This window comes from Hyaena hyaena, unplaced genomic scaffold, assembly GCF_003009895.1.
Source record: "Hyaena hyaena isolate Hyena2069 unplaced genomic scaffold, ASM300989v1 scaffold_97, whole genome shotgun sequence".
NCBI classification, from domain to species: Eukaryota; Metazoa; Chordata; class Mammalia; order Carnivora; family Hyaenidae; genus Hyaena; species Hyaena hyaena.
The window spans coordinates 666,866-680,391 of NW_024080728.1; the positions used below are offsets into that span (position 1 = coordinate 666,866).

General features: G+C 35.9%; 1 protein-coding gene across 7 annotated transcripts in view; it reads right to left on the reverse strand.

Annotated features, from left to right (window-relative positions):
• Window positions 1–13,526, reverse strand: part of CFAP70 (cilia and flagella associated protein 70) — a 100,162-nt gene that overhangs the window by 39,801 nt on the left and 46,835 nt on the right. For all 7 annotated transcript variants that reach the window (XR_005528897.1, XM_039235179.1, XM_039235177.1 and 4 more), the window contains 4 exons: window positions 11,816–11,876; window positions 11,302–11,496; window positions 9,425–9,556; window positions 4,017–4,142 (listed from right to left, as the gene is read on the reverse strand). Coding sequence is in view for 6 of the 7 variants with exons in the window: in XM_039235179.1 (XP_039091110.1) it covers window positions 4,017–4,142; window positions 9,425–9,556; window positions 11,302–11,496; window positions 11,816–11,876 (514 nt within the window). In the remaining variant the exon portion in view is untranslated. The remainder of the gene's footprint in view (window positions 1–4,016; window positions 4,143–9,424; window positions 9,557–11,301; window positions 11,497–11,815; window positions 11,877–13,526) is intronic.

The following is a 13,526-nucleotide window of genomic DNA, read 5'->3' on the forward strand; positions in this document are numbered from 1 at the left end:
AAAGAAAATATCAACAGAGTAAAGAGGTAACTTATACAATGGGATAAAATATTTGCAAATCATATATCTGGTAAAGGGTTAATATTGAGAATATATAAAGAACTACTAAACTTCAACAACAAAAAAATTAAACAACCTGAGTCAATAATAGACAAAGGACTTGAGTAGACATTTCTCTGAAGATCTACAAATGCCAAAACACATAGGAGAAGATGCTCAACATTACTAGTCATCAGGGAATCAAACCACAATGAAATACCACCTCACACCCATTAAGAGAGCCAGTATTAACAAAAGAGAAAATAACAATTGTTGAGGATGAGGAGAAATTAGAACTCTTGCAAAGAGTGGGGATGTAAAATGGTGCAGTCACTTTGTAAAACAGATGGTGGTTCCTCAAAAAACTAAAACTAGAATTACCATGTGATACAGCAATCCAACTTCTGTGTATATACCCACAAGAATTGAAAGCAGAGTTTCAAAGAGATATTTTCAGAGATATTTGTATATCCATGTTCAAAGCAGCAATATTCATAATAGGTAAAAAGTATAAGCAACCCAAGTGCCCACTGACAAATGAATGGATAAGCAAAATGTAGTATATATATATACAATAGAATACTAGTCAGCCTTTAAAGGAAAGAAAATGCTGACTGATGCTCCACAACATGGACATATGCAAAGTGAAATAAGCTAGTCACAAGAGGACATAACATATAATTTATATAGATTGATGTTTTGAAGTCATTGTAGTCTAAATGTTCCCTTGTCAATTAATTTAGAACATTAATTCCAAAGTTCTGGAACATATTTTCCTATTAAAAAACTATAAATGTGAAAAGATGTTCAAAATAAGTAGATATTAGAGAAATGCAAAATAAAACCACAACACAATGAGATACCACTTTACACCCATTTGAAGGGCTGTAATTGTTTAAAAGATGTATAATAATAAGAATTAGTGAGGATATGAAAAAAGGGAAGCCTCATCTATTGCTAGTGGGAAGATAAAATAGCACAACCTTTTGGAAAACAGTTTGGCATTTCCTCAAAAAGATAAGCATAGGGTTACCATATGACCCAGTAATTCCGCTTCTAGATATACACCCAAGAGAACTAAAAACATATGTCCATATAAAACTTAAATACTTTATAAATGAATGTTTATAGAAGCATTATTTGTAATAGTCAAAAAGTAGAAATCAGTCAAATACCCATCGTCTAACGGACAAATAAACAAAATGTGCTATATCTATACAATGGAATGATATTGAGCCATAAAAAGGAATAAAATCTAATACATGCTATGACATGAATGACCTTTAAAGACATGCTATTTTATTTTTTTTTCTTTTTTTTTTACAAATAGTTTATTGTCAAATTAGTTTCTACATAACACTCAGTGCTCATCCCCAAAGTGCCCTCCTCCATGCCCATCCCCCCCTCCCCCCCACATCCATCAGTCCTCAGTTTTTGTCAGCATTCAAGAGTCTCTCATGGTTTGCCTCTCTCCCTTTCCCCCACCATTTCCGCCCTTCTTCTCCTGCTTGTTCCTCCGTCAAGTTCCTCCTAATCCTCCTATATGTGCAAACATATGATATTTGTCCTTCTCTGCCTGACTTATTTCGCTCAGCATAACACCCTCAAGGTCCATCCATGTTGCTACACATGGCCAGATTTCATTGTTTCTCATTGCCATGTAGTATTCCATGGTATAGATAAACCACATCTTCTTGATCCATTCATCTGTTGATGGAGTGAGAGGGGAAAAGGAGAGAGTCCGAAACAATAGCTAAAACATGGAAAGACATGCTATTTTATAACTGTCAGTTTGTACCTCTGAATTCCCTTTACCTGTTTTGCCCATTCCCCCATCCACACACAACTGAAAACCAAAAAACCAAATAATGTGAATAAAAATGGACAGAGGACCTAATAGACATTTTTTGAAAGAATATGTACAGATGTCCAGCAGATGCTTGAAAAAGATGCTCAACATCACTCATCTTCAAGGAAATGAAACTAGAATAGCTAGTCTATTTTTGCCAAAAAGACAAAAAATAACAAGTACTGGCAAGGATGTAGAGAAAAAGGAACTCTTGTGCATTGTCGAATGTAAATTGGGAATGTAAATTGGTGCAGCCACTATGGAAAACATTATGGAGGTTCCTCAGAAAATTAAAAATAAAAATATCATACAACCCAATAATTTCACTTCTGAGTTTTTACTTGAAGAAAACCAAAACACTGATTTGAAAAGATATGCACCCCTGTTTACTGCAACATTATTTACAATTAGCCAAGATATGAAAGCAATCTAAGTGTCTATCAATAGATAAATGGATAAAGAAAATCGTGTGTGTGTGTGTGTGTGTGTGTGTGTGTGTGTGAGTGATGGAATATTATTCAGCCATAAAAAAGAATAAAATCTTGTCATTTGCAACAACAGGATGGACCTCGAAGGCACTACGCTAAGTCAAATAAATCAGACAGAAAAAGTCAAATACCATATGATTTCATTTATATGTAGAATCAAAAACAAAGCAAAATAAACAGCAAGAAAAAACCAGAAACAGACTCATAAATATAGAAAATTGGTAGTTGTCAGACGGAGGAGTGGGGGAGGACGGGTGAAATAGATGAAGGGGATTAAGATATAAAAATTGCCAGTTATAAAATAAATAAGTCATGGGAATGAAAAGTACAGCATAGGGAATATGCTCAATAATATTGTAATAACTTGTATGGTGACTGATGGTAACTATGCTTATTGTGGTAAGCATTTTGTAATATATATAATTGTCAAATCGCTATGTACACCTGAAACTAATACAATACAGTATTGTATTGAACTATGAACTATGCTTCAATTAAAAAAAAGAATGTCATATAAATGACACCATATAGTATGTAACCTGTTGACAGTGGCTTCTTTCACTCAGTATAATGCCTTTGAGATTCATGCAAGTTGTTGTATTAGTAATTCATCTTTTTATTGCTGAATAGTATTTCATTATATGGATAAGCCATAGTTTATTTATTCCCTTTAAAGAACATTTGGGTTGCTTCCATTTGAGCAATTATGTACATAAGATTTTACTTCTTTAAGGTAAATACCCAGGAGTAGGTCATAAGGTGAATGAATATATAAGACACTGCCAAACTCTTTTCCTGAGTGACTTTATCATTGTGCATTTGCTCCAGCAAAGTATGATGGGTCCAGTTGCTTTGTATCCTCATTAGCACCTTGTATTGTCAGCATTTTTCATTTTAGTTATTCTAATAAGTTGTAGTGGCATCTTATTGTGGTTTTAATTTGCATCCCACAATAGCTAATTATGTTGAATATCTTTTCATACTCTTATTTATCATATTTAGTGAAATATCTGTTCAAATCTCTTGCCAATTTTTTACTTAGTTGTTTTTCTATTACTGAATTTTAAGAGTTCTTAATATTCTGGATACAAATAAACCTTTTGTCAAAAATATGTCTTGCAGATATTTTCTCCTTTTCTTTCTCTTAATAGTGTCTTTTACAGAGCACACATTTTTAATTTTGATGAAGTTTCATTTATCATATTTTTCTTTCATGGATCATGCTTTGGTGTCATGTCCAAGAACTCTTTACCTAACTCCAGATCATGAAGACTTTTTCCTTTGTTTTCTTCTAAAATATTTATAGTTTCATGGTTTACATTCAGATCTGTGCTCCATTTTAGGTTGATTTTTTACAATGTTTAAGGTTTAAGTCAAAGTTCATTTTTTGGATATGGATGACCAATGGTTCTAAAACCATTTCTTTGAAAATATTGTCCTTTCTCCATTGAATTTATTTTACACCTCTGTAAAAAACAATAATGGCCTAATTTGTATGGACGTATTTATAGACTCTATTGATTTATGTGTCTATCCTTTCATCAGTCCTGATGGGTTTTAAATAATTAAAAACTACTAATTGTTATACCAATATTATACAAACAATAATAACAACAACTACTAGAAGGACCTTTAATTACCTCTTCATAATACACTGCTGCCATTTCAAAGTTCTCATTGACTTCTGCTTCAAATGCAAAGAGTCGAAGCTGTTCATCACTTGTATAAATGGTTGAAACAGTGCCTTGGACATCATCTGGCATGGTCTTATCAACATCAAGATTTTAGTTAGACAAAACAAAGCAATTACAAGTAGAGAATCTTAAAAGGATAAACTAGATGTGAGACATAAGTCGTGAGGCTGAAAATGATATTCGAGTTTCTTACAGTCTTGCCAATATAGTAAGAAGTGAGGGTGAACCAAGAGAGAAATATCAAGGATGAAAGAGAAGGTCAGATATCTGAATGCCAACAATCTAAGCTCATGGAAGTGAGTAAAAATTAATTAGGACAGACTTCCTCTTCAACACTTAGGGCAGTCAAAATCCCTAAGTAGGCTTCCTTTGACCTCAAACAGCTTCCTTCATTTTCTCTTGTATATGGAACAAATATTATCATTTTTAGGTGCCATGGCATGAAAAGGGTTGGTAAGGACTATCTAGAATCTTCAAACATCAAAAACAAAAAAATAGGGGACTAAGGATAAAGCTTTGGAAGTTACCTCTGTACCTTCAGGGGGATATATAAATACATCCCATATCCCAAAAAGAAATTTTTCAGAAATAGCCATAACGGTAGGGAAAAACCCAAAAAAATATTATGCTGTATATACCATCAAGGAAAGAAGTTCTAGCATAATAAGTAATCTCCTGGATCAGAAGCTATTGCCAAGGAAGGCCTCCTCAAATTCTTTAATTAGAATTAAAAAAAATTATCAGTGACATTAACAAGTAGAGTTGCCAAGGGACATAGAGAGTAAAGCTAAATTTGAGATGGGCCAAAGAGAGCTCCTGGTTACAAATTAATGCCTCTGTTCTTTGTTCTTTTAATTTTGATGATCTTGACCTTCAGATCCCTCCAGCAACACACTACAGTGCCCAAACCAGAAATACTCTACCTCTAATATCCCACTCTAAGAACCTATGTTACAAGCCTTCAGTCTTTTTGTCACTTGAATCCCCTTAAAGTAACTACTCTCTGTCTTTATTTCCTTCATTTCCAATATGCCTATCTTTTCCCAACTGGGTAATCCTGGCCCCATGATCATCCACTCACACTACTCTCCCCAACAAACTCAGGTCCCAGGTATCCTTGTCCTTTGCCTGCACTTGGTCTGAAAACTCCCAAATTAAAACAATCCTACAGGAGGTGCTAATTGGTCCTGAGGAAAACTACATACACACAGAAATATCTGAGCTGCCACAGATTCTTTGGCATTCAGTCTTAGCTAAAGGCCTTTAATACTCAGCAATTTATGTATTTGTCCTTGTTTAACAACATATTCTATAATGCTATGATGCAGTATCTAAATTTTCTTCTCTTTCTTTAAGCTTTTCATTCAACCCTTATTCCCTTCACTGTCCAGTAAAGAATGGAAATCATTAGGCCGAGATAACTCAACTTTTTAAAAATTTATTTCTTTTCTTAAATATGTTATTGTGAAGTTGGTTTACATATAACACCCAGTGCTCATCCCAACAAGTGCCTCCCCCTTGCCCATCACCCCTTCCCCTCTCCCCTACCCTCATCAGCCCTCAATTTGTTCTCAGCATTCAAGAGCTGAGCGAAATAAGTCAGGAAGAGAAGGACAGATACCATATGTTTGCACATATAGGTGGATTAGGAGGAAGCTAACGGAGGACCATGAGGGAGAAGAAGGGGAAAAATAGCTGGGGAGAGGGAGGGAGGCAAACCATGAGATACCTCAACTTTTGAACACCATACTGAAATAGTTTATTTCTGCATCCATTGTATCTCTTTACTTTCAGTCTGAAGAAGCATCACATCCTTCTCTGTTGCAAGACTAACCTTTCCATCTAAACACTTGATCCTTTCCCATTTGTATATATCCTGAGTTTGCCATCAATTTTTCTCTCTTTGCTTCTATTTTTAATTTCTCCCAGTATGCTGACTCCCAAACCTATGGACATGCTAAAGGCATTTCTAGCTTAAAAAGAAAACCTGTATAATTTCTAACTTCTATTTTCCTACTTCTTCCTTTCATCTTCCAACTTTTTTTTTAAGTTTATTTACTTATTTTCAGAGAGAGAGAGCACAAGCAGGAGAGGGGAAGAAAGAGAAGGAGAGAGAATCTTAAGCAGAGAGAGATCTGATGTGGTGCTCGATCTCAGGTGAAACTTGAGATCATGACCTGAGTAGAAATCAGGAGTTGGACACTCAACAAAGTGAGCCACCCGGGCACCACCCCCCAACTTCCTGAATTTATATTTATCTGCTTCCTAATCACTCATTTATTCCACAATTCATTATAATTTGAACACACTCCATTAATTCAATGATATTGCTATGTAAAAGTTAATAACCTCCTTAGTTTCCGATCCGATGAAAATTTTTCAAAAATTTTTTTCTCCAGTTTTATTCAGTTATCAGATATAACTGTTGTATATCATGTGTAAGTTTAAGGCATACAGCTTAATGGTTTGACTGAACATATATTGTAAAATAATTACCACAGTAACTTTAGTTAGCATCCATCATCTCATATGGACACAATTAAAAGAAAAAGAAAAATATTTTTCTTATGATAAGAACTCTTAGGATTTACTCTCCTAACAACTTACAAGTATATCATACAACAGTATTAGCTATAGTCATCATGCTGTACATTATATCCCTGGTGCTTGTTTATTTCGTAACTTGAAGTTTGTACTTTTTGACCACCTCTTTCCAATTTCCCCTCCCCATTCCTCAGCTTTTGTTTTTCAACAAACTCCTAGGAATATTTGACAATGTTAACTACTTTTTCTTCTTAAAATTCTCTTTTCTTAGCTTCTGTAACACCCCTGTCTTCTGGTTCTTTTGCCCTTTTAACAATTCATTTATCTCCTTCATTAATTCTTTTATTCATCCATTCCTTAAATGTTGGTGCTTCTATTGTGTTCTACCACCAGCTTGCTTCTCTATCTACTCATGTTTTTCTCAGCTGCATCATCTATAACCATAATTTAACTAGCATCTACAAGTATATCTTGTTTTATTGAGCTTCAAAGATATTACTTTTTAAAATTTTATTTATTTATTTTACAAATTGAAGGTTCATGGCAACTCTGTGTCAAGTAGGTTTATTGGTACCATTTTCTAATAGCATTTGCTTACTTTGTGTCTCTGTGTCATGTTTTGGTAATTCTCACAATATTTTAAGCTTTTTCATTGTTAATTATATTTGTTACAGTGATCTGTAATCAGTGACTAGGACTCAGTGAAAGCTGAGATGATGGTTAGCATTTTTTAGCAATAAAGTTTTTAGATTTTGTTTTTGTTTTAGAGAGACAGTGTGTGTGAGCCAGTAAGAGGGGCAGAAGGAGAGAGAATCTTAAGCAGGTGTGGTGTCTGACACAGGACACGATCCCATTTCCCTGGGATCATGACCTGAGCAGAAATCAAGAGTCAGACACTCAACCAACTGAGCTACCCAGGTGCCCAGCAATAAAGTATTTTTTAATTAAGGTATGTACATTGTTTTTCTAGATACAATGCTATTATTATAAATGTAATAGACTATAATACAGAGTAAATATAACTTTTATATGCACTAAGAAACCACAAAATTAATTTGACTTGCTTTATTTTGATATTTGCTTTATTGTGGTGGTCTGGAATCAAACCTTCAGTGTCTCCAAGGTTTGCCTATATATATTCATGGCTCCTCAGATCTCATCTCCATCTCAGATCTCACTCTTGAGAAAAATCCCACAAGAACTAATGTTCAAAAGTAATTTCAACATCACCTGCCTCCCACTAAATCTGCTTGTGTTGTATTTCTTGTCCTGCTTACTGGTACTACCAGCTACCCAGTCTTTGAGCCTTAAACTTAAGACCCTTTGACCCCTTTTCTTCCTTACTATGTAAGAACCAGTTAACATGACCAGTTTCACCATATCTAACCCATCCTATATACCGCTATCAGAGTGTTTTTCATAAAATGTAGATTTGATCATACTATTCCCCAGTGTAAAATAATTAAATTTATTGCTTCCAAAATTCTAATAATAGAAATGGCAAAACTTCTTTGTGTGGTATACAAGGTCTCAATCCACATTCCAAACTCTCTTATCATGAACTTATTGATCCCTGGCTTCACCTCCAATTCTCTGTCCCTTAACCTGTTTAGCATCTGATCCTGAACTATATGCAGTTTCTGTATATCCCCTATGCTTCCAAGCTTCCAAAGTTTTGTGGTGTTACTTATGACTCAAATCCTCTGAATCCTCCACCTCGAGAACTTGTTAGACTTCAAGCTCAAGCCACAGCTCTTCAGTGAATCCTTTCCTGACAAGTCTCAGGGTGAAGTTGATTACTGTCTATTTAAGCATTCCCTAACCTGCTCTACCACCCCATTACAGCATTTGCCTAACTCTGCTACACTTATTTATATTTTATGTCTCTCTCATCTACTAGACAGGGATTCTTTGGGAGCATAAGCAACAGCAATTGCCACCTAACGCTCAATTTTCAAAGCAATTCATCCAAGTCATCTGTGCCCAAGGTAGGATTGTTCTCTTAATGCTAGGATACTGGACATTCCTCACCCTCCTCTTCCAGAAAGACTGGACAAATTGAAAGAAAGAGTGATGGTGACAGAGAAGAAAATAACAGTGAAGGAAAGAACAAATAAGATAGAGGGTTTGAGGAAGCACAGCTGCTTAGCAACTACTAATAGGACAAAAAGACTTTGGTTTTTGTCATAGTTTTCAAAGAAACCACAACTGTATACATTTAAAAATGAGCAAATGAAGGCAAAATGCAAGATGTGCAACTACAGATATAAATAGATAAATGGGAGGTTAGGGAGGCTGGGTAGCTCAGTCAGTTAAATGGTCAACTCTTGATTTCTGTTCAGATTATGATTGCATGGTTGTGGGATCAAGCTCTGTGTTGGACTCCACTTTGAGCATGGAGCATGCTTGGGATTCTCTCTCCTTCTCTCTGCCCCTCCCCCCTCAAAATAAATAGATAAACTTAAAAAAAAAACAAAAACAGACAAATGGGAGAAGAACAGGCTACCAGTCCAATGAAAGGGCACGTTTGAAGCATCATTGTCATTTAGGCTCAATATCTGAAATCTCATAATTTTTCTTGGTTTTGATTGCTAATATCAGAGAGCAAGTTGAGAAATTATACACAGTCGCAGAATAAATAAAATGATAGTTTTTGTTTTACAATTTGCATTAGACGATTTTATTTTTTAAATCAACCACATTTATGTTTGCTGAATTAAGGAAGAAAGGAAGCAAGGAAGGAGGGAATCATTCAGAGACCTTGATGCCTTAAAGAGAAAAGGAAGGGCTCTTAGTTCTTGAGCACCTACCTGGTTTAAGGCCACATGCATCTGATCCACCAAGAACACATAGAGCTCACTAATAAATGTCTGCAGTTCCTCTTGGCTTTCAAATGGTGTCGTCTTCAAATACTTCTCTCTCACAATCTTTACTACAGCATGCTGTTAAGAGGCACAGATCACCCATTTGAATACAGAGTCCAGTACTGTGCTGACAACACAGGCCTTCCTAGAGCTTCTGGTGTAAGGCTCATCAGAACTTCAGACGGTGATCAGTTTCTCCCTTAGTGACTGATTGAGTGTCAGCTCTCTGATTTTACCCCAATCAACATACTCTGCATGACTTCTTTTCTTTTCTTTTCTTTTTTAATTTTTAATAGTTTATTTATTTTTCAGACAGAGACAGAGCATGAGTAGGGGAGGTGCAGAGAGATAGAGGGAGACACAGAATCTGAAGCAGGCTCCAGGCTCTGAGCTAGCTGTCAGCATGGAGCCCGACACGGGGCTCAAATCCATGAACCGTGAGATCATGACCTGAGTCAAAGTCGGACGCTTAATCAACTGAGCCACCCAGGCACCCCTGCATGACTTCTTTTCTTAACATCATCACTAATACAGTCAATGCAGAACTCCTATCATGTGAAGAGAGTCATAAAGAAGACCTCAGCATTCATTAGGTTTATGTATTACATCTCTCATCATGGCCACATACAAGGGAAAAAGGTCTGATTTGACAGTGTAGAGAATGGAATTTTGGTTCTAATCCTGCCACTGTACAACCTCAAAAATTACAGTTAATACCCCTATGAATGTGTGCTTCTGGTATTATTATCTTACTTCAGAAGATGATTGAGAAGCCAAACAAAGATGACAGGTAAGTGGTGAAGCTTTAAAATGCTGTACAAATAACATATTGCTATAGCAATGGTGGCTTTTATTCCTCCCTAAACTAATGTTATTGTCAGGTTATATACTAAGCAGTTTCCATGCATTATATTATTTAATTCTAATAATGAACCCATGTGATAGTATTCTCTCTTATTGTTAGGCAAAGAAATTAAAGCTCAAAGAAATAAAGTCATTTGACCATCCAGCTAGTAATGGTAGAACCAGGAATTAAACTAAGTTGTGATCATGCCATCTACTGAGAAGAGCGTTTCACCTCCATGAGCATCAGTTGTTTTTCACTTTATTACTTCCATGTGCTTTCTTTTTATCTGTTTAATACAGGACAGGACACATGGTAAATGTGCACAGAGAGGCAATCCAGTGTAGCTGTTAAGAATATGAGTTCTGGAGCAAGATTGCCTGAATTTAAGTCCCATCTTTAACCTTTACTACCTCTGTGATCTTAGGGAAATTACCTAACCAATTAATATTGCATTTCTCTGTCTGTAAAATGAGGAATATCTACCTCATAGGGTTGCTGTGAGGATTAAATTAGTAAAATTTGAAGCATTTAAAAATTTGTCTGGTGTGCAGCAAACACTCAATGAATGTTAGCCATTATTATTTGGGAAATTATTATTGTGTAAATATTTCTCAAATCTTAGTGATTCTGTGGACTATAGAAATGTTGGTAATGGGAGACAGAGTAGTCGTGGAATCAGTAACAGGTACAGAGTTTCTGCCTGCTACAGCAACATGAATCCTGTCTCAAAATCTGGCCTACCCTTAAGTAAAGACTTAGTTTCTTAAACGCTCACACTTGGAATGGTTACACTTGGAATGGTTACTGACCCATTCCAAGGCTTTATACAATTGGAGCTTATGACATTCTATCATAGGGAACATAGGTAGCAAGAATAGTGGAAGCATAGTTGGACATGACCAGAGATAAACTAATAATTAAGAATGTAGAGAAGATGCTTCATAAAAATCCATGGAATAATTAAATGAATATTTACCTTGAGTTGTTCTTTGAAAGCAAAGTATTTTCCAGAGCAGTTAAGTTCATAGTTGAGCTGGCACTTCTGTTCCTCTAGGGTTTCACTATCCATATCACTCCCTAGTTTGGTCACCTGTTTTCCAAACATCCTGTGATACTCATCCAGAATGGCTCTAGAAATATTTTTGATTTGCATGTGGTAGTCACTCACCGCCTACGAAAATACAAAATGTCTGGAAAAAGGCCTCAGAGAGATCAAGATGTGTAATGGAAGTCTGAAACTGGATTGGATTTTACATTCAATACTGCATTAGGTATTAATTGCCCTTTTCAGCTCAGAGATTAGCCAAAGACTAACCACTACACACTATTCACTGTCTGCCACTGCTCACAAACAAAACCAGGAAGGGGAATACATGAAGCTACAATTTCTCGCCTCTTCTGGAAAACATACTGAAGAGTCCAAGCCTTATTTTCAAATGGATGCACTCAACATGTTATTACTTTTTATTCACCTTAGCTTTGGCACTTGCCTTTTGAGCTCCTCCTGTCCGACGGGTAAGAGGCGGCCTTGGAGGAATCATATCTTTGACCCTGTACCAGAAAAAAACAACAAAAAATAAACTTAATTATCTGCAGATGTATGTTCTCTTATTCATACCTTCAAAGGGCCTATCTGGGGGAGATCTAAGGTCTGTTCCTACATCACACTCAAGCACTGTGCAAAAGCTTTGATGTGAACCATAGAACAATATATGGCTGTGGACTAGATAGGGAAGAAGCCAGGAAGCAGCTACTCAGAAAGTGATTAAGTTGTACTTTTGGCTAATTTGAGCCCTGGCTTTACTCTTACACACTTTTAAAAACTGCTAATGCACTCAAGAGACTGTTTGACTCAGGAGTTGTAAAGAAATGGGTGTTATGACTTTCCATTTTCAGGAAACCTTACAAAAACTAGAGGAAATTAAGTTCTATCTCTTCCTCCTTAGAGTTTCAGATTCCTGCTGAACTATATCGTACTTCTTTAAAGTTTATAATCAAATTCACAAATTCAATTTGTCTATAATAGGGGATATGTAATTATATACCTGTGCTTTTAATTTCTAATTTTAATTTTATTTGTTTTAATAGGTAATATATCCATATTATTCAGAACTTATGAGGTATGAAACAACATATACTAAACTGTCTCCTTGTTATTAGCCTTCTTGACAGCCTTATCTTCCAGGCACCCAATTTCCTCTCCAGAGACAAAATTACCTATTCACTCATTCAAAATATATACTGACAGCCTATTATCCATCAGGCACTTTTCTGGGTGCTGGAGATAGAGCATAGAGCATGAAACAAAGTAGACAAAAATTCTTGCCCTCATGGAGCTTGCATTTTAGTGGGAAAGAAAAGACAATAATTAAGAAAAATATGTTAGTGATATGTGCTGTAAAGAAAAATAATGCAAGAAGGCAAACAGACTATGCTGGGAGCTAGGGTGGTGAAGTAGGGAAGCATATTTCATCAAGACACTTTACTGAGATGGTAACATTTGAGGAAAGACCTCAGGAAAGTGAGGAAGCAAGTTGTGTAGATTTCTGGGATAAGAAAAGTACAGGCAAAGAGAACAGAAAGTGTAAAGGCTTTGCTGCAACAATGTGCTTGGCACGTGTGAGGAATAGCAGGAAGGCAAGTATGCGTGGACTGAAAAGGTGAGAACAAAGTACCTACAGAATACGTAGGTAGTTGTAGGCCATAGAAAGGACTTTGACTTTTATTCAGAGTGTGCCAGGGAGTCACTGGTAGTTTCTGAGCAGAGGAGTTACATGAGTTTATCTCCATTTTAACACAATCATTATAGAATGCTATATTAAGAATTATCCAAATGTCCATCAACTAAAGAATGGGAAAAAATGTGGTACATCCATATACTGATATATGTTACAGTATGGATGAACCTTGACAGTCTTATGTTAAACATGAAAGCTGCACACATGCTCAGGATAGGATACATGCTCAGAAAAGACCAGAGAAGACCCCAAGCTTTCACCACTGACTGACCTATAGTCCCAGTGCAAACAGGAAATGAAGGCTGAGGCAGAATTATAAATAGGCTTGTTAAGTGTTAAAAGAATGCTCCAGCATGGAATCATTTGCAAGGGCAAAAGAAACAGTTTTTTGTTTTATTTTTATTTGTTTGATTATCTTAAGATCCTGGCATTCAAGGAAATCTCAATCAAAATATTGGCTGAA